Source organism: Drosophila innubila (assembly GCF_004354385.1).
Source record: "Drosophila innubila isolate TH190305 chromosome 3R unlocalized genomic scaffold, UK_Dinn_1.0 2_E_3R, whole genome shotgun sequence".
Classification (NCBI taxonomy): domain Eukaryota; kingdom Metazoa; phylum Arthropoda; class Insecta; order Diptera; family Drosophilidae; genus Drosophila; species Drosophila innubila.
Genome location: NW_022995380.1, coordinates 26004357 through 26030804, shown reverse-complemented (window position 1 = coordinate 26030804; position 26448 = coordinate 26004357). Strand labels below are relative to the sequence as shown.

The 26448-nt window shown below is 33.1% G+C and overlaps 1 protein-coding gene across 4 annotated transcripts in view; it reads left to right on the top strand.

Annotated features, from left to right (window-relative positions):
* Positions 1-26448, top strand: part of LOC117792169 (atrial natriuretic peptide receptor 1-like) — a 49233-nt gene that overhangs the window by 4696 nt on the left and 18089 nt on the right. Inside the window, exons 1-4 of one of the 4 annotated variants that reach the window (XM_034632191.1) lie at positions 240-682; positions 6942-7627; positions 7686-7869; positions 7932-8134. In XM_034632191.1, the coding sequence (XP_034488082.1) occupies positions 7036-7627; positions 7686-7869; positions 7932-8134 (979 nt within the window). In that variant the 5' untranslated portion in view covers positions 240-682; positions 6942-7035. Of the gene's footprint in view, positions 1-239; positions 683-6941; positions 7628-7685; positions 7870-7931; positions 8135-26448 lie in introns of those variants that run through there. The other 3 variants (XM_034632190.1, XM_034632188.1, XM_034632189.1) reach the window with 3 other exon arrangements.

Sequence of the window (26448 nt, the reverse complement as noted above, 5' to 3'; positions counted from 1 at the left end):
AACACTAAACCTATTAGCGACCGGCAGATAACACAAACTCAACAGTGAACTAACAGCAGCTCTGTTAATAATTGAGCACTTTACAGAGCTGCCCTGTTAATAATTGAGCACTTTACAGAGCTGCCCTGTTAAGTGCGCAATATTTAACAGAGCTACCAAAAGCAACCGGCTGACTGTTATCTGTTATCATCGTGCTTTCTTATCACTAACATGATCCATTGTTGAGTTCTTTGCGTTGGTGAAATGTGAACTGTAGTTGGTTAGTAAAAGTGTCGCTAAGCTTTTCAATAGTTGGCCAAGAATAGTCGAAAAAGAACAGTTTAACGGAAGGCGCGCGTTTCGGGTAAAGAACGCGGTTGAAAGTTCGCTAAATTTGTCAACAAGAAAGCGCCGCGAAAAAAGTTTCGGGAAGTCGAGATTGTGAGAATTATTGTGGTATGATTTCAATGCACGCGTATTTATCAGTGTTTTATTTGTGTTTTATGAACTCTTGAGGAGGCACAATAAGTTAGTTAATGGACTGCAGATTGTTAAATCATCAATAAAAATAGATTATTGTTTTAAATTCAAGTGCTACAAAATTGTACGAGTGAGAAATTAAGAGAGTGTCATATACTGCATATGAAAGAAAATCTAAGCAGTCAATTCCAATATCAAACCACAAACGTCTTATGCCATAGAGGTAAGCTTCTATTATAAAGCGTTCAAAGACATTATTGGCATGTCAATAGAGTTTATAGTCGACCAAACAAATTTCAAAATATTCTTGGACAGAGCATTAAATTCTTGTTTTCTTTGATTTTACTCGAAGGCATTTATGCAAACTGAAAATAGCTATCATATCCTCTGAAGACTCATAATTGATTAATGCAAATTGCTGCAAGACTCAGTCTTGTGAAAACGCTATCTATAAATTCAATATAAGCCAGCTTGCGATTCTCTTGTGGAGCAATCCTGACCTCCCTAGAGTGAGAGAATATGCAAAATCAGTTTGCTGGCCCATCATAGCCGTGGTTCCACGTTAACGGTAAGGGTCCCCCCTTTGAAATTTTGAAAATTCAAAATTTTAAGTCTCAAGTTTTTACTTTTAATCAACTCCTTATATCGTAATTAGTATAAAACTACACTTTATACTTGATTCTGAGGACTTTCGTTTTTTTGTAAAAAATCATGTCAAATCATGTCAAATTATTGACTTGTAAAGTTGCTAAGGTCAGAGGCCGATTTTCAAGCGGAATGTCATTTTGACCATGGTTTAGCCTCTATATTCATTCTGTACTAAAATTTTATTTATTAAGAAAATTTATTATTTTTCGACTATCGAAGCCATGGTTCCACGTTAATGGTAAGGGTCCCCGCTTTGAAATTTTGAAAATTCAAAATTTTAAATTTCAAGTTTTTATTTTTAATCAACTCCTTATATCGTAATTAGTATAAAACTACACTTTATACTTGATTCTGAGGACTTTCGTTTTTTTATAAAATATCATGTCAAAATTAAGAAATATTTTGACCTGTAAAGTTGCTAGATCAGAGGCTTGAGGAATTTTGAACTGTCATAACTTTGGCAAAACTTTACCGATTTTCAAGCGGAGTGTCATTTTAATCATGGTTTGACATCTTTATTGTTTCTGCATTCAAATTTAATTTAAACCACTCAAAAAATTTTATTGCTTCGGATCTAGATGTCATAATTATGATAAGACGAAACCTTATCATTTTAAAATGTTTCAAAATTGATTTGGTGCACCTTTACGTACCAGTACTGAAATTGAAATCGAAAGAAAAAAAATGAAATAGAACCTTTAACCTTTATTAGTTTCGGTTTGATTCCTTGCAATCACTTAATTAAGTTGAAAACAATTATCTACTCGGACTATTAATTGCTCTAGCAACTTTCAATTTGTGCAATGGGGTCAGGGTCAGTTGAGAGCTGCTGTTTTCACAACAGTGTCACTCTGAGTTATCGTTGGCTTTTTATACTTAACTGCTTAACACACAATTTAAAACTCTGTTTGCCAACGAAATGGGTTGCGACATTTAGAAAACCCACGGAAGTATGCACTATATTATTCAAGCACAGAAGCCTCTCTCTTTTCACTCGGCTCACAGTGCGTATGCGTAATGCTTCAATGCATTGTTATGCAAGCAAGAAACCCATTGTACTGGCTGGACCAGAGTACTTTCTGCTTCTGGCAACATAATAAATGATTGGGGGTTTAATTCAACTGCTACATCTATTTAGCGACACGCCTTTACAGCGCAACCAAAAAGCAAAGTATCTGCATATCGTTGAGTCGTATATTTAATCAAATATTTGACTTACGAGAAAGCTTCTCGTCTAATAAAACTGCAAGCTAACACGTAGATAAAAATAAACAATTGTCAGTATCGATAGCCAAAAACAAATACAAATATTTGCAAGGGGAAGCCAATGAATATGTTGGGGGTTTAGCACCTATCAAAGATACAGATATATGAATCCACCCGCAACATATGGATAAACTTTAGAAACCTCAACACTGTTTGCATGCAGTTGTGTAATGCCTTTGGCTATATATGGATTGCTCGAGTCATTTAACACATATAACTCAAGAATTGTCGAGACTCTGTTGTACACAATCATAAAGTTCTACCCGTTTAATATCCAAAATAAATGTTGGCCAACTATATACTCAAATTTGCTGCTCTTTTCTGAAAATCATCCAAGGCAATTAATTAAAAATTAATGCAAGGACCCTTGCCTTAAGTTGCCTAATTAACCAACCATTTTTCTCATAATTTGTCCGAGCTTAGCTATAATTGCACTAGCTTTCAAGTGTTCAATCGAACTTATCATATGTATTTTGCAGCTCTATATTATGCCAGATATACCTACAGCTATACGTATACAAAATATAAACACAATTCTTATACACACACAGGCTTAAAGTTTATTTATGTAAAAGTGCGCTTAATCAGCGTTGGTTTTTTGCGTGCAGTATTTAATGCTAACCAATTTAAGTAGAGCTATTTAATCGGCAATAACGGTCACGCATGCTGCTCCCAGTTGTCAAGTTATATTATATTATTAATGCTTTTATATTATACTCAAATAAAAAGAAATGTATATTAACTTTGTTCAACGATATGTCACAAAAATATAAGAACGAATTGCAACATTATTTTATAAATCCTCCAGCAAATATTATCAAGAGATTATTTATAGTATGTGAAACTGGAGAAGCGACAACTAGATACCATAGGTGGAGAACAGAGCATCTCCTAGTCGACACTCTCGGGTAAAGCATTTTCCCTTTTTTGTTAACATTTAAACAAGTTTCATATAATTTCCAGCGGATTTTCGCAATTCCTTTTTTTTAATAAGTCTTTTAATGATTGTCAGAGGCAGGATGAATTAAAATTCTTGGAAAGGGGCAATAAAAATACAACTTATAAACATTTTTAATATATGCTTTAAGCATTTAAACAGAACATGTCTTGCCAATATATGTTAAGTAAACAATTGACAATGAATACTGCAACCTTTTAAACAGCCCTCGCATCAAACCTTGTCGTTATTCGCAGATATTCTTTTAAATCTTAAATTTCTGATCTTAGGCCAACTCTCAAACTGTCACTTTTATAGTTGATATTGCGCTTTTTTTGGACTCCCACAAATTGGCTGGAAATAAATTTGTGCACATTTTTGTCCTTTACTTAATATCGTGTAAAGCTACATAGGTTAGCTGGTTAGTAACAAGTTTATATTTAAGTGAAATTATGCGTGCATTAAAAATTCATAAATAATATAATTTTAGCAGTGGCAGTGTCGGAATTTATTGATTTTGCTTATGATGAATGGAAATTTAAGTTTCATGCAAATTATTGGATTTAAAAGCAATTAGTTATACGGAAACCATATACTTAATGAGACTGTGGTTTCTATAAGTTTCAACCGGTGTTGAACCCTCGAAACTTGATATCTAATATTTGAGTTTACCCAATGCACTCTCACAAATTTGTGGACTTTTAATAATCTTATCAGCCGACATGGCTCATTGATTGCAAACTATAAATAAACAAATGCCTATAAATAGTTAAGAGTAGACAATTTGTCTTTGAACGTATATTTACGAATTGCCTCAAAGGTTTTCAGATTCGATGAATAACTACGCTTTTTCCTTCTCCACTTCAATACTTTATGTAACAAGTGCTACTTACTTTATCAGTGCCATTAATTAAGTGGCAAGTTTAAAAATAGACGATAGAACTAGAAATCAATATTCAAGTGCTTGAAGGCCAGGGACCCTGACCTAAGCCCTAGACTTGGTGTCTAACTAAAATATTGGAGTTCCATTTTATTCACTGTTAAATAGAATGTATATAAATTTAATACATGTTTCAGTCTAAGCCTCAATAAATCCACAAAATACCAAAAGTCAATTCCCAATTCGCAGTTGTCATAGATCGCATTTGTTTGAATTACGAATACACGTTGAGTACTTGATAAAAACACAAATTATGAGTAAGTACAACAAAGCACCGTAAATACGAGCACAACACGAGGCTAAATGCATTCCACTTTATTTGTTTTTGTTTTTTTTTTTTTTGTTTTTTTATACATACACAAATATCTCCAGCAACCGCAGAAATTGTGCACATGTGTCCAGGTGTCTGAGTGCCAGCTTTGGGTTGGCTGGCTTATGGCAAGGCAGGCAAAAATTGAAGTACACACTATGAATATGTATTTATAAACGTATGTACGTATGTATATATAGTCGTATCTGTGTACTCATATAGCCAGGGGTAAACATGATTGATTCGACCGGACTGCAGTTTGTACGGCGAGTCGAAATCAAAGTGGCCTGAGTGGGCCACTGTCACCTCTGCCGATCTTAATCAATCAGCAGTTATTTAATTTTGTTAACGGCCTAAAAATAAATTGACGTTTGCCAACTGATAAGCGTTTCGATGTTCCAGCCAATTTGTTATTAATTTATTTGATTCCAATTTTTCACTTTTTTATTGAGACTACCTCGATGTTTTATTTATAGCTTTAACTCTGTTGGTAAATTCCAAAGCGAAGGAGTACAAAGGGTACAAGCGTTTTTGTGCAGGCAGATAGGGAAGAGAATACAACTTTAAAATATAGCATTTATTTTAAAAGAGCTTTAAGCTAAATATAAAATTATTTGTATTACAGTTCTTGGTAATCAGAAAGCAAAGTTCGGTATTTAAGAAATTATACCTTTTTACAAACTCAATTGTAATACAATTTTGAAACTCGAAGAAATAAAATTTTTTGTGTTTTTTTGTGAAATCATTTATAAGCGAATTTCCAATTAAATTCTATCATTTTAGAGTTAAACTAGCTAGACAGAATAAAATTATTTTAAAAATGTTTTTACTTTCTGAAAATTACTGGGTATCTCCTAGTTGAGCACTAGAACACTTCTGCGTAGTTGACAATGCGAATTGTTAATGCAAATAACACGCTTTCATATGATTGATGTTGGGTGCCTTATAATATTGTAGATGTTTGCCATGTCATTGTGAAGGGTACTCAATCGTTCAACCGTTGTGCTGATATGAATGGAGCACATGACCCAAACAGTTTTAATATTTGGTATCATTGGCATTTGGGTTTTTAGATTGCAATAACCTCTTCCACTATTTCGATATTTGCACTGTCAAATGGCTGTGATGAATTCTTATTAATTACTCCTAGGCTGCGACACTTCTGCTAAGTGCGCCTGAACTCACTTCTGGTTTTTATATGTAGGCCTAACTATTTTATTCTATATTCTGACTGTGATATTGGAATTGCAAAAATTATGGTCGAATATAAGTTTCACAAAAAATAAATGTGTCTAAATGGTTTCAGCACTTTCAAGCCAATTCACATGGTCTTATTTTTTTTTATCTAAAACAATTTATATTTTTATTACCCGTTTGTCTTGAATATCTTTTGACGTGTAAGGATTATACAAATATTTTAGAAATCAGTGTAGACAATTATTAATAATGTTTACTTCCAAAATTGCTTACTTTTTTGTATCCAAAAAAAAACTTAATACAAAAGAAGTTAATTAATTAGTAAGCTTGTTTTAATTGCAATTAAAGGGTATTTAAATACTTTCGAATGGGTATTTTTATTTTTAGATCACATTTAAATAAGCGAAAACTTCACTACATTTTTATGGAAAATATTCGATTCCACGGGTACCTTATCAATAAATATTCTATATAAACAATTCCATCGAAATTTGTGTAAACAATTGGATTTTTCTTATCGTTGATTATGGGAACTTCACAGCAAATGCAACAAAGCATATCAAATTGTGGTTGTTCTTTTTTGACACAACATTTCCAGCGTGAATCATCTTTCACATTAATAAAGGGCCATAAAATCATATACGTCACGTAAGCAATAAATGAATGTATGCAGCCATATGAGTATAAGTATGTTTTTATAGAAAAACTAGGAAATATGGACAATCGTAAATGGTAAATGAAGTGGCCCACTGACAATAACAATATTAAACGTTTAATTTATGGAGGCGAAATTTTTGATAACTTGCAATTTTAGTTAAGGTAATAATACATCAAAATAGCAACAGGTATTTTTATATTAATGCAATGTTTTTCAATTTACGTTATGGTTCAACAAACGATAAGTTTCGTGTATTAAATTAGTATTATTTTAAAGTCGCCATGCTGTTTTTACTATAGAAACAATAAAAGTAATAACACATTAAGCTGGGTTATAAAGATAGCACTGTCTTCACTTCAGCAATAGTTGTAGAAGACAATAATTTATTGAAACAGGCGTGTTTTAATAGAAAGTGAAATTCTTATGATTTTTTTACAGGTATTTAAGGTAACAAAATGCTTTATGGTCTACAGCTTGATCTTCTATACTTCACAAATCACTAATGACTTTCTGTTTGTGCTTTCAGGGACATCATGCAAACAAACTTGTTAACGTTTTCAAGTATTAACCGAGCAATCAACGCAATTTAATTAGTCGTTGCCTGCTTTGCACAAATACAAATGAAAGTGGCTAACATAAGGCCAATCAGGAGAAGAGTCGGGCTCAAGCCGTGGATTAAAAGGACGAAAACGAAACATGTCAAAGTAGAGAGGCAAAAGGAATTAGGAAATGACGCAGCAGCTACTCAAGTGCAAATCTGTCAATCTCTTGAAATTATTGCGGCTGAAACAGTGCACCACAGAGAATGGCCATGGCATTATCCAGGTGTAAATAATGCAGACATGAGGTGGCAAATATCTTTAGTGTTGTGCCTGCTCTGTCTGGCGAGCTGTCAGGCCAAGTGTCGTGAGGAGCCGGCGCGTGATTGTGAGGCTATTTGCGATGCAATTGGGGGAAACTGTTCCATACGGGCTCTGGTGCTGCTTCCCAATGATGACGGATACGAGGCATCTTTGCAGCGTGTTCTACCCATTCTAAAGGTGGCAGAACAGCAGATACGGGCCACGGCCCTGATACCATCCTACATTGACTTTCACTGGCTGGCCCATGACACCAAGTGCGATGCCTCGCTGGGAGTGATCCGAGCCATGGACGGCATCATCAAGCAATGTGCCCAGGTCATTTTTGGACCTGTCTGCGACTATTCGCTAGGTAAGTGTGCGAGTTTTTCGAGCAGTGTAAGCATTTGATTATTATTCTACACTTTCAGCTGCTGTCAGTCGCATAACCAAGTACTTCAATAGCCAGGGAACACCGCTTATCACGGTGGGTGGCTCCACCTATGACTTTGAGCAGAAGAAAACGGATTGTGCCGATGAATTTTATATGCTACTACGCACGGGAATGTTAAGCTTTGAGTCTATATCCGAGTTAACCATCAATGTGATGAAACAGTATGTAAAAATTGTACCAATTCTAATAACTCCGTAATCATTGTAGTTTCTTTAAATTCCAGGCACAACTGGACGCATTCCATATTCTACTATGAACGCGATGGTCAGCGGAGTGTGGCAGGTTTACACACCTGTTTCCTTATGATGAAATCCCTCGGCAAGCAAATGCGCAACGAGAACATGACTTTTGCCCAATATCCGCTTGAGTCAAATACCACAAACCGATCAGAAGAAATGCGCCGTGAAATTGGCAATAAACATTCAAGTAAGTACAAGTGAACAACTAACAGACTGCGAAAATTCTACAAATAACAGCGCACTGTTAATAACATTTTCAACAACACCTTTGATTTAGCCATGACAACAACCAATTGCACTTTATGTGCTTTTAAAGCGCTTCAGCTGATAACAAAATATAAGTGTCAAAATCGGACTTTGTGTGACTTTGAGCGTTGACGTTTACTTGAACCCAATACATAATTATATTAGTCATAATTTAAAGTTTGTTATGAAAACAGGGAATAATACTTGGCTTACTCTAAACTTTTCATGCTATTAGTTATAGCTCAGCTATTCAAAACTCTAGTTCGTACACTAGTAAATAAAGAAGGATTAAAATTGTGTGACCTTCTGTAAAAGAAACATAAACAAAGCCCACCCAATTTCCACCCACACGAACCTGCAAATGCAATGCTTTTTCGAAAAGAGCATCAAGCAGCTGTTTACAAATACCAATGCAACTTGCAAAATGCCGGCTGCGTATTCGCGCGCACACACACACCCACACATGCATACACAATCAGTTTCGATATCGAAAAGGCATCGCAGTGGGAGCTGCTTGCTGTTAGAGCCGCCAGAAACCGGTGATAAACTGTTCAGTGCAGACCATTGCAACCGGAACACAAAGTTGCTTCAATTCAAAATTTAACGAGAAGTTGCAACGGAAATTAGTTAATCCAATAATTGAGATTAAATATTTTAATTATTTGATAAATCAAATAAATTAATCACAATAAAAAGTGTAAATTAAAATTCAATTCGGGAAATTGCTCGTGCATTTAACTCTGTTACCAACTGTCACTGGATAAAGCTGCAAACTGATAAATGATGCGGACGTGTCAACAACAGCAACTGCAACAAGAAAACATAAACAACAAACAAAAAAAAAGAATAATAACGGGTGACGGCAGCCATATTGTCCTCGTATTTGTTTGTTATTCTCTTTTGCTATTGTGCTTTGTCACTTATATGCACTTTGCATTTAGTTAAATGCAGACACATTTGAGAATTATTCGTATTTTGTCCACGGATTTCGGTATTTTGCTGAAATGACAACCACATTCACATTTTTTTTTAAGCACATTGATCGTCTCCAATTTAACTGCCATTTTACACAACTTTTACTTTAAGAATCAACTCTTTAAAATATGTTTAAAAATTAACGAGCGCATTTCTCTTGTTGCAAAAATCTTAATAAAATTAAATACAAAATACATTTGTGAAAAATATTTTATTTATTTTTTATTTTATATTATTTAATGTTCAATAATAATCTGTTGAGAATTATTTTTGAAAGAAAACTAGAAAAAGTTGTAATCTTTTTCTTCTATTATGTTCCCATTAATTTTTCGGCATTAAAGGTGATCATTTAAAATACATTACTAGAGAACCAATTAATAGGTTTAGTTTCTTTTTCTGCTCACAATTTAATAGAAAATTACAATTAAAAGTTGGAAGGACAAGGACTTTCTATTCAAATTTCTGTCGAAAAACTTTTACACAGGGTTTGAATTATAAAAGCCGTTAGGTCTAAAGCATTCAACAGAAGCAAGAAACAAAATCGCAGTCGACTTTCGTAAATCTGTATTGAGTGGGACAGTGTACTAATTATATATTGTATGCCTTCTTCAAAGAACCATATGGTTTATTACTTAATCTTGAATGAAAATTTTAAGTTGAATTCTAATACAGAAGGTCGTCTTTTGTCTTTGAATTCCTTTGTAAAAATCTTAACACCCGTTTAAAAAAATTGTTGTAAATGTTGATGTAAATTACATTTCGGATAATCAATAGCCAGACTGTTTACCTGGTCAACTGTACAGAAATAATAATAATACGCATAATAACATTTATTGAATCAAGATCACAGATATCCTGAGAATACCTGAGACATCTGAAATAATTACAAATATTTTCAACATGCTGCAAATGACAGTTATGTAAGGCAAGTTCGAGTTCAAAGGTAAAAGTATTCAATGTACGACATATACTGTCTTTTATCCTACGGCCACATCCTTTTTTGAAGCTTCTAAAATGTCTTCTACAAATTTGTATTTCATGCTCCCAACTTTTCTGTTGCTGAAAACGTTTTCCAGAATACTTTCAAAGTGATTTAATTACGAGAGGACCCTGAAGACAAAGTCTGCTAAATGCAAATGGCCAAAAAGTTATTGCCGCTGCACGTTTTTCTGCTGACAAGTCAAAATTTAACAACAAAAAAAAAAACAAACAAAACAATTAGCAAACTAAGCCAAAAACAAACTACTACTCGGGCCTTGCTATCGTTGTCACAAAATTTGAAAGACAAAATTCAACTCTCAGCACTCCATTTTACTTTTTAAAGATGCCAACAATTATATTTAAATGCAGATTTACGATATTCTTTATTGTTATTCGCTGTTGCCGCGATGCAAGTATTTTCAATTAAAAGTTTCAAGAGGTTCATAGGAAACTAAAAAAACCCATTACTTGCTTAAATTTTTAATAAAATAAAAGCCAATTACAAGTTGAGTACGTGTTAATAGGATTAAAAAAGTTAGAACGTTACAGTTTAATGTGCTCGACTACTAGAAACCCAGTACCCATATCTTTGCATCCTTTTGATTGAATCGTAACAAAAAAAGACATCAATATAAACGGGTTAGTAAATGAATTGTAAATGAAAATAATAATATTGCAAATTAAATTAGAAGTACGAAAACTTTTTAAGCGGGTATCGTACACAGGACTAGATTTTTGACAATCTTGTATGTTTTATTTATTTTTCCTTTATAATTGATATATTTTCATATCAAATAACACAAATTTTTAAGATATTCATGTCACACAAATCTTGGCGACAATTTTAGGGTTATATTAATAGTTATTTCAGCCTGGCCAAGAATTTGATATGACACTATATAGTATCCTTGTGGCAGAAGTTCTGGATAAGCATCTGCCGAAGGAAAGCATTGATGAAAAATATAGGTTGTCTTTTTCCACGGTGGAACAAATGGAACATCGATTGCTTGCAAATTCGAGCAGTTTGCGAATTCGGCATATAGAAATTTCATGTAATATATATCGACGAAATCGTAAAATGGCATTTTTGGAATTCCATATGGTATAGGATGATAGTCCTCTTTCCTACCGTTATAGCTGGACCACATTTTTATTTTAGTCTGTTTTCAATTACAAAATTAAACATTAAAATTCTCTGAAGAGTATCTTACTCACCATAGTGTTCTCATCAACATCGAATTTCCAATCCAATACTGCCGAAAACTTTTGCTTCCCCAATTCCCCGCGTTCAAGTGTCACACTGACATTTGCTAAATTTTCATCCGACGTTGAACCGCTCGCGAAAAGAAGTTCATAGTTCCAAGTTCGCTATTTGAAGGATAATTATTAATATGTGATATACTGTTTGAGTCAACTTACCCATCCAGTACATAACCCACAAAGGTTTAATAGTATTCCCGAGGCAATCAATAGTGAATTCATTATACTGATAGAAGAGAACCCAGATAAATGTTGGTAGATCAAAATTTCGAAACGTTTTTATACCTAACACGCCAATTTTAAATCACATGCGATCATCTAATTGCTTTTGATATTGCTCAGAACCATTGTTAATTTTACCTGACAATCTGTAGATAGTTAAATCAGATTCCATATGACAACCTCAATTCGAAATTTATAACATTCGTATTTAATTACTATAATCATTTCCACATATATTATTCATTAGTGATTCAATAAAATTTACTCAATTGATAGAAACGCAGTTCGCGTATTTTGATTGTGATTAACTATCCATATTCTTTATAGTCTTAAATATGCCTTTTTCTACTTTTCATACATTTCCACAAACTTATTATCCCCTTGTATCTTTTGGGCACTGGATCTAAACTGTTTTGCCTACTTAACAGCGCACTTAAGCCAAAATGTACACAATTAAAATTCTTTGCTAGCAAGAAGTTAAGATTTTCATCATGAAAAAACAAAAAGGAGCTCTTAAACTATAAACTAATATTTATGTATCTTGGTGGGGTTAAAATAATTTGCAAGTCTACCAGCTATTTTTTTTTAAGTTGTATTGTTTACTTACTTAATTTTGATTTCAGGCTCATTTCAGATCCATAACTTTAAGCCAATACATTTTAAAGCTTATTAATATCTTTGCAACAGTATCATCAGAATCGTTATAGATATGAGATTTAAAAAAAATTTATATTAACTACTTTCTTTGATTTAAAAGAGTATATTTTTAAGTGAATATATAACTATATATTTTTTAAATCAAAAAGTTTTTTGTTAAGAGGTACATATTTGAGCTGATATTTTCAATAGTCAGCACGCGATAGACATAACACAGATCTAATCTGAAATGATGCAACCAAAATGTTATAGCACGATATTTTGACAATCTGCTACGTTTGCAGAAAATTTTACGTATCCTTTTTTTTATCCTTCAAGTTGTTTTTAATTCGGTTGGACAAAAGTTTTTACTTCAAATGCAGACAATCAAACAGAATATTTTATGTATTCTGACAGGAGAATTTGTATGTAGTAATTCGACTATATATCAATCGGAAGCTCAGGGAAAATCCGTTTAGTAAATGTTTTCAGTTTGCTGTAAAATGCCGCTTCTATTTGGGCTGCGTTTTCTATTTGGGCATCAATAAATCCACGCCAGGCTGAAGAAGTGAAAGGAAACTTTTAAGGAAAGCTACAACAAAATTCAAAATACAAGCGCAGCATTTTTTCATCTTTGGCAAACATTCAAATTCAATTGGCACGAATTAAATGATTTTTTTATACAAATAAGTCAGCTTGAATTTTCTCATAAGCTGAAAATATGTACTGAATAAATAAATCTTTGAAACTACAACTTGTTTTAGTGTCTTACAAATACATATTTACACTTTAATAAAATATTGCCCATATAACAATTAATTGAATGTAATTTTTTTTTTTTGTTGAAGCATTTTATTGTAACCATAAAAACATAAATTAAAGTTGCCACAAAGATGAAAGCTGTTTGCTTCCAACACAATTATTCAGCTGCCTCTTCCATTTGCGTTGGCCATTTTGTTGTTAAAACTGACCTTGAGGTACCTTGCCATGTTTCGTTTTGGTCTTAACGCCTTTTGTATTCAAATTAGGTCCCATAAGAATTTTGTGTCGACAAGAGCGTGACGTCGGCCCTTTTGAAATGGATACCTGTTCTGTGTGTAGCTTATGATAACCATCCTTATCTCTATTTGTATACAGAAGTGTTTACATATTAAGTGTGGGTTTTTAACTTTAATAAATACAACTGGGATTTAAATGATTATAAATTGCTAAAAGAGCGACAATTAAAAATGAATACTGCAATAACTGAATAAATCAAGTCTGTCTGAAAAGTATCCATAACATGGCGTATGCGTAATTTATGTATGTTATATCTGCCACAAAAAAAGCGTAATGACCGAGTAAAATGGGAAAATACATATTTTTGACAAATAAAAAGTGAAACCAACAGTAAATCACCAATATTGCGCGACGAAAATCGCGTAGTACATATGTATGGTGTGTGTGTGTGTGTGTATGTGTGTGTGTCATACATTGAGTACATATATGTGCACAAGTTACGAAGCTCAAACTGTTTGCCGTATAATTTATTAGTACTGGCAATGTTGTTCAGCGGATTACGCATACGCCAAGTTGCCCGAAGCAAATGTAATTTTCAATTGAGTTTCAATTTGGCAAATGATTCGATTTCGATTTGTCCAGAATCAGTCACTTATCAGCCAATCAGTAAGAATTTGAAAAAAATTTTGAGCTTAAACTCCCTAAAACGTTAATTATACGCCAATGAGGCGAAACTAAATCAATAGCACAAAGCAAACGTTACATTGTGGGTCCATTGACTCGTTACGTGACTGAGTTTTATTTACTAAACATTTCATTTCGAATTTCCGTCTAAAGCATTAGACCACTTTTAACAGTTTTTGCTAGATAAATATAACAATTACAGTGCGACGACAAGCTTTCGACTTCAAGTTTACTTTCCGTTCCCGTTTTGTCTGAAGCGTACGCATTGTGGGTGTATGCTTTTTCCACCATTTCCCCCATTTTGTTTACCACCACTGGTCGTGTTGTTTATCCACATGATTCCATGTGTATTTCCCATGTTAATGTTTGTTCTTGCTATATGGTATACAAATTTAAACTCTTTGCAGCTCTGTCGTTAGCATTTTGCCTGCCGGTTGAATCAGGCTATTGCACAAAGCAACCTACCCTTTATCCAGGCCACATTCTGTCTCAGCCTTCTTCAAAGAATGGGAAGAAGGAAGACTGTGGAGAGCCTCATGCATAAAATATGGGCTCACAAGCCGCGATGCATAACAAATTCACCTTTGTTGGGCTCTCTACCTAGCAAAATATTTAGTTGATCTAAGCATTTTTAACATTTTTGATTAAACACCATGTAACCTTCTAGTGTCCGTAAAGTCAAATAATCAATTAAAGTAAATTTCTGTTGAACCCATATTTTGCAACAGTTTAAAGTGTCAACTAAGAACAGTTGACTTATGTTAAACTAAAACTATGAAAATATCTTTAAAGTAAAAATGAAAACTGAAATTAAAAAAAAAAAATATAGTTCAAATTAAAAATGTAAAATTATAAAGAAAAATATAAATTAAAGGAAAAAATAAAAGTGAAGTAAATGGGACAAACAAAAATATATCATTTTGCTGACTCTATTTTTATTTAGTATATGAAATTGCGGCGTTTATAGACTGGCAGGTTTAAATTGTCTCTTCGTAAAGTTTTTCAATAAAGCTAATTAGCTAAATTTATTTTTTGCTTCTCAAAGTAGTAGTTTAAACCATATCATAGGAAAATTCCCATAGAAACGAATAACATATTATTCTTTAGTAAAGATTTTCAGTTTCAAATTCTTACGAATTAAAATGCAAATGTTTACTATTGGCCTATTTACAATTGCAAAGTGAGAATTAAGGACGACAAATATTGTGAAATACATTCAACAGTGTTACATACAAAAACATAGTTTCCTGTTAATATTAAAGAATGCAAATTCTTTTTTAATTGCTTTTCCAGCTACCACTTTTCAGTTTTCATTATGCAATTTTGCTGGACAAAGAAGCCCAACAGTCCAACAACCACTTTATCATGTTCCGTACTTTCTATTTACTTCGCCGAGCAAGCTTAATTAACATGGAAGACATGTTCAGTGCTTCTCTAGAGCAGACCCACTCTAATATTTTATTAGCTATTAAATTACGACTATATATAAATTACACTGCACTTATCAGCGCCCTTCATTGGTCTCTGGCGCCAGTGTCTTTTATCATATTTATTTTTGTTTGCTTCTTGCGAGGAATGTGTGAAATTTATGTGCCACTTAAATGCATTTTTCAGTTCAACTGCCCCGAAATGTGCTTTTGTCCCAGCGATATTTCCGCATCTGTTCATATTTTTGTTGTTCTTTTTCTGCTTCCTTAGTTGCTGTTGCTCTTGACTTGGCCTACAAACACACACACACACGCAATACAATGCGCCTGGGGGTATGCAATAGAATGCGTTGAACGTTATTTATTACTTTGCGTCTGCTGTTGAATCTGGAATTTGGCAGCCAATTGTTGTTGCTAACTCATACTAACTCTTAATTTCTTTTATCAACAATGTTTTTAAGTATTTGCTTATGTTAACTTAACTGTCTATTTCTTACTAGCATGCAATTATTTGTAAATTTGATGTCTCCTATTTTGTTAGACAATTTAAGCTTCTACCGCTTATGCTCGTCTGTTTTAAAGAAGCTTCATTTCTCAATTAAACAACGTACAATTTTAATTGAAGTCAGTTAAAAAGCTCAAGAGTCACAGCTGCTGCAGAACTAATTGCAATGCTGTCGTCAACTTTTCAGATTTGTTCTCAGCATTGTTCAAATGAAGCGACAGTTTTGTTGATGAGTTTCCAATTTAGCATGACAATTTTTGCTTTACTCACTGTTTTGTTTTTCTTGCACACTTTTCCCCTGTCGGTTGCCATCAAATGGCGAATCAATTATTTAGCTTAAAGGATAACTTATTTCAAAACGTATTCTGTGGAATAAAATAAAAAGTATGCTTGTAAACCAAGTTCCAAGTTAAACTTAATTTAATTTACCATTGTTAGAAATCAAAAGAATTTACTGCAAGAATAGCTTATCTTAAAGACAGACTAATTGGAAACATACTTTTTAGAATTTTTCTCAGTGTCATATTCTCTCGTTAAATGAGAACATATTTTCTGTAATTGTATTTCCTCAAAAGAACACAAAGCCAAAAATGCGAAAAACTTATTATTCTATTGATTTCTTATAATAAACAAAAATAAAGGTATTGAGGGTCGCTTGGGGACACACACAACAGCGCCAAATTGTAAAAAGTTTTTCATGCAAATATATTTGCTGAGGGGAAAACTGTGTTCGTCTCTGATTAACTGTGCCATCGATACTGAAAATCCCGTTTCATTTAATTGGCTAAATTTCAATGAATAGCTGCAAACAATAGGTGTTAGCTGATTCAAATTATTTAAAAAGTGCAAAGCTTCTACCTATATTACATATACATTAGAGTAGCTCTATTGTCTTTGTAGAAGATATATAAAATTTGCTTAAATAAGTCTTTATATTTCGAACTCGACTAAACAAGTATAAAATAATTTAAGAAATTTAATAATGCTGACTATTTAAATAGCAATTTAAATAAACTTCCACATATTATCTTTTAATAAGTATAAGTATTTTCATTAATTTGTGGACTTTCTATAATAATTGCACGTACACAAAATAAAAATATTTTTCTAGCGTACAATAACAATAAACTTTTATGAGCTCCTCCATTCAAGAGACAATATCATGTTAGTGTGTTTGTGTATTTTAATATTAATTAAATTAAATATTTTGATTTGACAAATGGGTGACAAAGCGGCCCTAAACATGATCACATATTCCATCCGCACAGTCATTTTAAATAACAATAGAACAATAGGAGCGACAATAGAGATAAAATCAGTATATTCTGTCTATATGAACTGAGGGGCTAGTTTGTATGTTACTTGCATCCGTATGATGATAATTTGATAATTTGAGGAAAGTTTAAATGAAGTCATAAAATATCTGGAACAATGAGCTAAAACTGGTCATTGGGAGCTAGGAGAGTTCATTGTTGATGTTGCTCAATTTACACCTCCCCTGTGAAATGTTGGCTCTAACAAAAAAGGATTACGACTAAATTCCATTGTATGGATGAAAAGCAATTTAGATCAACTACAAAAGCCAGCATGTGAATTTACCAATCTAATGTTCACTCTATAGTATAGCTTTAGTGTGCACTGTTTACTGAAATTTAGCTAAATGTGTCACTTGGGCATTGTCCCTGTGTGTATGCAATAGAATTGATATTTTACACATTCATTAAGCATGAATTTATGCAATGAGATGTGTAAGTGTCATGTGTGTGTGAGTTATTCACTGCTTACAATGATATTAATGTCAAAAACGATAAATGCAGTATTGTGCTTGACCTCTTTGCGCTGCTTGACCAATTAATATGATAATTTATTTTTCGTAATCATATTTGTAAATGCACATGTGTCTAGTGTAATTAATCAGATGTTAACACAAGAATATCTTTGTTTCTTAGAATTCAGATAGATTTTGACCTCTTGTGGCATTTAGGAACAAATTATAATAAGCTTCAATTTATAGCGAAAGGACAAATAACCTATTTCTAAATAGTTGTTTCGATTTGATTCCCTGGTTTTGTGCTTTGGGCCAGATATCAATTATAGGATACTTTAATAACAGTTGTTAACGTCGATGTCGCTTTCTCATGGATCCCCTATCTTGTTAGCTTGTCAAAATTAACTATGAAGAAATAATTGATGCAATTAAATATAATAAATGCAATTGCCACCTCGTAGTGCAATGTACCTATTGCACCAACAACAGCTGGCAATCCATCAATATGGTGCCACGAACTTAGGGACAGTTCATTGTCACAATATATATTTACAATACAAACAGCAGGGCTGCATTTTTAATTACAGACACTTTAACTAGAAAATAAATTAATAAGTCATAAACACAAGGCAACTCTTTTAATAAGCATATTTAAATATACTTTGAAATGTTTGAAATAATTATTTAATTTTACAGCTGATAACCCTTTCAAAGAAAATTTCGTTGCTTTATTCAAATGTTCAAATTGCAGGTTGAATTCGTGCATCGTTTACTGAGCAATTTGCAAATGCAAAACAAATAAGGCAAATACATTTTATAATTGGATGTTAACACAATAGTACAACATGAAACAATTGGAAAAGTTACACTTGTGCATCGCTTACAGAACGGCAATGTGGCCAATTTGCAATTAAAAATGAAATCAGGCAAATTAAAAGAAAAATTAAAACTTAAAATTATGAAAAATTACAAGTTAAACTAGACTGAAGATATTTCAGGGGATAGAATTATCGTTTTTAATCATTGCTTTAGATTGGCTCAACATCAGATGGGCTTCGGAACCATTTGAACAAGAAAATATTATTTATTATTTATTCAGAAAAAGTTTTTTTTACCACATAGTACCTTGTGCAAGTGCCAGCAAAAAGAGGAAAAACTATAGCATACGTTTTGGCAAATTGGTTTGGCAACGTCATGTATTGGCGCTCAAAATTGTAATTTTTCGCTCTACTTAAACAAATCAGACAAAGCTTTAAAGGAAATTTTTGCTGTCAGGCTGAAATCGATAAATTTTCTTTATAAATGGCAATTCGACGCCCAAAATGGACAGTTGCATGACGCAATCGATAAATCTTGTGGCATCTGCATTGCAAAAGTAATTATCTGAAAAGTCGAGAAATACCTTTTAATTATATTGTTGCATTCCTGCCAGTCATCGTATTTGCTTAAAGTGCTATAAGCCAAAGAGCACTCCTTAAATCGGCAATCAACCTGTCGGACATGTGGCCAACCAAAACGTGGTCAACGATTCCACCAATCTGACTGTGCATCTGACTGTGCATCCGATAAGATTTCCGGTGACAGCTACGACCATCACTTATTCCCCTTTCACTCAATAATATGGAACCAACTCAGCTTGGAGAATGTTGTAGGTCAAATACCCTTCCAAATGGTTGGGTGTACTCATATTTGAATTTTATCAAAATTAAAAATAATTGTACCATAAACTAGATCACTATATTGTTAGAAAATGTAAAAATTTTGATTCAATATATATACCTTTAATTAAAAAAAAATATCTTGTAGAGTAAAATAAATTATCATTTTCATATATTACAGGTGACACAATTCTCCCGTAAATATAAATAAATTAATAAAACTTTATTGGTTTTAATTTAAAAAATATTTAAGAAATAATAGTATTTTGATACAATTTAGTTAACATTCAAGTAAATGCATTTATTATTATTGACATTTTTTAATTTATCAAGAATATTTCACTTAGTTTTAGTCATCTTTAAATACATCCAGACTTTGCATATATTATTTTCCTCATTTTATGAAAAACATATTGAAACTGCCGTAATTTGTTTTAGTTTGAAATCAATTCAAAGCTCACATGCAACTCGATTTTCTTTGAACTGAAAATCTAAATCGACAGAGTATTTTAATACGTTGGCCGAGTTCATTTTGGCAGGTGGTATACTCAAATTGGGATTGGTTTGCAGCTGACACAAAGCAGCGGTCAACATATACCCACACACTCACACTAACACACACATACACTTTCACACTCTCACACATACATGCTACTTATACTGACACCCGCAAATTCAAAGGTTGAACACAAGGCGACCACAGTGCGTACAGGAACTAAGCCAATTTTAGCAGCTAGTCCAGCAGATTTACGTCACCAGCTGGCTGGTAGTTAAACTTTTCATTTGCCACGCTGTGCCAAATTTACCAACACTTTTTTTCGCCCAATATTGTAGCCACATTTAATTAAAATTTCATAGTTGCCATTAAATAAGTATGCGAGGATAATTAAATTTTTAATACGAGAGATGTTTTTTGACTTAACTTTCCTTACAAATTCTGTTATCCAATTGTAACCTCTGTGGACAAAATTTAAAAGTTCTGAAGTGCAAGCACTTTAATTACTATTTATACCCAGCTTCCATTGACTGTTGGGTGGATTAGCATGATGCAACTGTGTACAAGACGAAGGAGAGAAAGCAACTCTTATGGTATATGTTCTAATTGCTGGGTATTTGGAATTTAAGCACTTGTTAAAATGCCAACATCCGACAAATTTCAAACAAGAAAAACTTGTTTCACCTTCTTTGTTATCATTCAAAGTTTTATCTGCACTCGAAGTAAATTTTAACGAACATTTAATGGATGCAGATTAAAGGATGGCACACACATCTTTAAGTGATATATGCTTCGAGCTAGCATTCTCAGACCAAAGACAAAGGCCAGAGCACACGTACTTTTTAATCACATGTGTATATATACTGCACTAGTGGGCATAAGTATATTGACAAAAGTATGAGGAAAATTTACCCATTAGTTAAACTTACTTCATGTACATTTTGGCATTAATGGAAAGGTCATTTAAATTAAGTTTGAATGATACAAAACTTTTCTTAATCTATTAAGTACCCATTGAAAATTAAGAATTTTTGTGAAAGAGTCCTTTTTTGACTTTGTTTTGATGCAAAAAGCTTTTCCAAACAATTCTAACATGGGAGGATTTCGGATGATTTAAAAGGAGCAATTTTCAAAAAATTATAAAATATATAAGCGAAAAGATTTTTGAAAACAAATTTTGGCAGTCACTATTAGAAATGCTTGGAGAAACTTTTAGCATCAAAACATTTTTGGTTTAAGCCCTAGTAAGTTAAGTAAGTACATATTATGAGTAAATTTTTCTCATACTTTTGTCAAAATACTCATGCCCACTAGTGTATGCTGGGAAAAACCCCAAAAGACATGAATGATTATTTCCTAATCAGTCTACGAGTTAAAGTGCCTTTTATATACGATAGTGTACATTTGGGGTCCCAGTTAACATATAGCACTTGAATAAGTAACAAACTTGTAGAGTTCATTGAATTCATTTCCTGCTAGGGGTCAATACATGATAAATTAGATAAGTGCTCCAGGTATAAAGCAAATTGTTATCGAGGTCGTACACTTTCCATTGGTTAATTCGCCTTTCCATAGCTGGGACATTTTTGCTTTTGTTTTGTCGTCGTGTTTAGCGATTTGTCGCCATTTTCATTTGTCAGCCAGCCATCAAGTTAAGGACGAAGGAGATAGAAAACTTTACTACTTTACATTTTTAGCTTGAACATTCAATTTGTTTGCCAAAGCATTTGACTCATTTGTGCCCTATTGACAATTCATTTGGGCTGCATAAATTGCAGCAAGGGTGCAAAGTGGTAATAGCCCCATAATAGGGAACGTTAATGCTAATGGTCTTGTGAATATTAAATATTCGGATGAATGAATAGAGAGAGAATATCTAGGAATTTAATACGGCAAATTACTTTTCACATAAATAAGAAGTTGACTAAACGAATCAGATTCAACCACCATTCTGAGAAAATGTGCTTGAATGTAATTTATACTCCGATTTGTATAGTTACAATACAATAGTCTATCAATATAAAGAGCTGCAGCTCACATCTGACATGCAGTCTTCTACTTCCCAATCAATATGGATAGATATTCTTTGCCGTTTGATTGAAAGCTGTTCATTTCTAGAAGCTGTTCTACCTGTTATCCGCATCTACGTTGGCAGGCACTGTTTGTGGACCCCAATGATTCGGTTTTGTGTCAGGAAATTGGAAAATGGTGCCATTGAATTCATGCGAGGCAGCCAACAAATAGCGGGAAAAAACTAATTTATGGTCTATTCGTTTGGTTCCCAATCATCAGCAAGCAAAATCGCAACACACACAAGCAAATAATTGTTGATTTTCATGCCCCAGGCGGCGTGTGTGTGTGTGTGTGTGAGTGTGAAAATGCAATAAAACGAAAAAATCATAAGCTGCCAACGCAGCTCAAATGGATGGCAAACAATTACCAAAACTCTATCGCATCATAGCGAACACCCAAACGAAAGTGAGACATATTCTGTAGAATATAACGGGCCACGGATGAGTGAGAGAATTGTGATGGGCAACAAGTGCGACTTAGACACAAAATGCACGTGCCAGATGAGACCCCATGCCGATGTGCATCTCATCCATATGATTTATTAAGTTAAACTGAGTCGTGCAAGACAAAAAAAAGAAAAATGAGTGCATGTCGGAAGTGAAAGGCACGGAATTAAATCACCAGCCTGTGCCAGCTATACTCACACTTGCTCACGCAAGCACACACATGCTACCACAACGGTTTATGCTTACCATACACTGCGTATGCGTAATATCTGCATCTGTGTGTTTTGAGTAATCTAAGCAAATGAACGCCAGGCAGCATTGCGACGATTCCCAACGAGCATACATCGTCTGCATAGTTGAAATTCAAATAGCAACTTCACAGTACAAAACAGATGGTACCAACATCAACAACAACAACAACAAAACACAATTACAAATTCTGTAGTTAAGTGCAAATGATCCAACAAGTTCAAGTTTACTGATTTGTTATCCTGATGACATCGGGGACGTTAAATTAATTAAATTTAAATTTAGATTTTATAATTAGTTTTGTTTTATAAACTACAATCGAAATGACTAGGGTATTCATTCGAAAGTTCGAGTAGTAGATTAGATTACTATTCCTGTTCGGATGATAAAGTATTTAAATATAAATATATTTCAACAACTATAAGCTATTATTGAATATTGTTTAACAAAAATACAAGGCCTAATAACTGACTGATTTTGAAATGGATTCGCATTTGTCAGAGATTGTTCTTTTGGGTCATAAGAATCCGACATCCAAATCTATAAATAGAAGTATATTGTGTCTCTCACAAAAAAAGTAGCTGCAAAGATATTATTCCGTCCACTGATTAGTTAACCAAGTTTGGTTGAAATAAACCGCCAACCACAAAATCACGAAGATTTGTGACAATCACCATAGTTAGTTGAAAAATCAAGAGTACGTATGTGTGTGTGTATTTACATGTTTGTGTTTGCTTAACTTTGCATTTTACATTTTACATTTACGTTTTACGTTTGCGTTTTGCCTGTGCGTTCTGCTCTCCGTTTAACGCGGATCATGTCGCTGCTCTCGCTGCTGCCAACGTTTACGTTTACGTTACGTTACGTTTACTATTACGTTGCAGCTTCGTCGTCGATGGCGTCGTCGATGGCGACGCGTCGGTGCGTCTGGCCGGGTGTGGGAAGGTTCGTGCGTTCAGTTCGGTTTTCGACTCGAGACTCGACGCAACGGCGAACAAAACGCGGGTTTTTCAACTCATCGACAAATAAATATTTGAAAAATGCGACGGCTTTGGAATGCCCGAGCACAGTGAATGTAACCAAACAACAACTTAATTATGATCACATAATATATCTACACATTCAATATTAATTGTTTACAAAACGCCGCAGACAGTGCTAAGATAACGGTGCACACATAAAATAATAAATTACTTTAAGTACAAATGAAACAAACACATCGGAAAAAGTGTAACAAAAACATCTTTAAGTGTAATTTATAAATAGCCATTGACTTGTGCCAACTAGAAAGTGAAATTACAATAAAATTTAAATATAAATTCAAATTCCCAAGTGCGTTTGGGTTCTTATCGCGTTGAGCGTACTTGACATTTTAACTTATATATGTACATTATACATACACATATTTTTTATCTTCTTAGAAGACAGTTTGTTCAATTTGCCAGATATTTTTATCATTAGCTGTGTAATTCTACAAAATCTATTTGTTTGCTGTAAAATTAACCCATTATGATCTGCTTTTTAATACAATTAACACCTGGTATTTTTTGCAGGCGACAAACTCAAGTTATTGATTATAATGTGAACTTGATTTATGTCCCCCTTCTTTTTCCCCTCTCTGGACCAATAGACCAAATATTATTTTGATCAACATACAATTTGCTCAATTTACTGCAGTTCCAATATACATATACTCAGTATACCACAATTGTTCAAGTGCAAACAATAACTGTGCTGTGTGTGGCCTAAATCAAATGCATATTAAATAATGATTTACATAAAGTTCAGCTTCTGTGCATTTATGATAAATTGCTTGATAAATTGTTCATAAAGTTAATTTATTCAGCAGACAGAAATAATCTTTTGGAGTTTGGACAGTTTATTTAGACTTTATTTCAAAAATTAATAAATTAAAAAGTTTTCAGTGAAATTCTTAAACAGAAAGTGATAAAGTAACAAGTTGCTTTGGAATTACTAACGTTTTTTATTATTACTCATTTTAAGCCATTTAAATTTCGTATCGGTTGCGTTTAATTGTTTTGAATGTATATTTCAATAAGTGTTTTATGTTTAGTCAGTGTAAGGGGGGGAAGTCAGAAGAGAACAACTCTGACCCAAGTCAGCTAACGGGCGCCGCTTTGTCTCTACGGCAAAATCAGACGGGTCGAACTTGAATTGAGTTTCATTTTAGACTTCACAGCACAAATATTTCGTTGTTGCTTTTTGTAGCTGCTACCCAGATTTTCCGGATTCAATTTAATTTATTGCACACTTTGCAATTAAACTTATTTCAAACAAACAAGATTGCCAATAGCAAGCAAAATGTTTTGTAATGCAATAGTAGAAATTAATTATAAGAAGTTCTCAGTCGTTCACTTTGAATTTGAATTTAGTCAACATCCCGTTAACATTTGTTATTATTCGAAGACATCAATTAGATGCTCTAAATTGAGCCGTAAACTTAATTGGGTGATAAATTAACAGGAGTATAAAAATAATAAAATGTATTAAGTGGCAACTTTTGGTCTGTTTAAATAATGCTTTACTGTTAATTTTCTAAGTTTATTTAAGTCATATTCTTTACACCTTATCTTTCAAATCATTCTAAATCAGTTTATGAGTAAAATGGAAAAATTATAAATATTTTCAAAATCCGTAACTTAGTTTAAAAATAAAAACTTATAAAATGCAATGATAGTTTATTAATCAACTTTAACGAATTTTAATGATATTTATACTGAAATTAATCATTTTACTTTCCGTTGTGTCAATTTTGAATGGATTGTTTTCCATTTACTGACACTTCATAAGTTATTGCAACTATATTTATACTACAAGTATATTTAAACGCTTGTATTAATTTAGCTAAGCCTAATTTTCGTTTATTTTAATTCCCATACCGGTTTTATTTTCTTTGGGATATCGATTAGCTACAAGCATTACTTAATGTCAACATGCAATGCATTTTGAGCTGCTGTTAAATGTGATGGGAATTAAAAAAATTAGCTTCTGATGTTATATTGGCATTCATATGTATTATATGGTCATTGAACTTCGTATCTCGTAATCTATGTATCAAATTGCTTTAGTCATACGAGTAGGAAAATCAACTCAGATATCAAAATCTCTTCTAGTAATGTATAGTTAAAGCCTTTTTGAAGGTGTTATTATGGAATACATTTTCGTAGTATTCTATAAAATTCCATCGATCTTTTGATTTGTTGCTTCGATTACTTAACTGCGCGTATTGCTGCACTCGACAATATTTTCAACTACTTCAAAAAAAATTTAAAAAAAATAAACATGAAACGCGTATATTTCGTTGAAAAGTACAACAACAACGGCAACAATTTGCTTAAGCAGCAAACCCAGCCAAAACAATAATATTAGCCTCAAATAATGACAATAGTAATGACTGTTAAAAAAAATAAAACGAGTGACAATGTGAACGACTTGCTATTACCCTGTAACTGAAAGAATATACGATCCGAATGTCCATTAGTCATGGAAGAATAAATAAATAGATGAGAACCTCATTTCAAAACATCTCATAGTCAAATAACAGTAAAGACTTCGAAATTAAGATTTGTAATTAGTGAAAACGGAATCCATAAATCATATATCAGTAGCTAAGAGCTAGAAATAACTGGGTTTTATATTAATAGACATGCCAAGTTTGTTTTGTTTTCGAGTGGCTTTGGGCAATTATCGACTGTTTTTATTTACTCTGAGATTAAAGATCTCTAGCTTTAAGATAGCTTAACACCTCCGTGTAATTTACAAAACAGCTGCACATTTATGAGTCAAAACCTATTCAACTTTTATTGACTATTTCGTCACAAAAGGGGGCTTGTCCATAATTAGAGCGAAAAATCA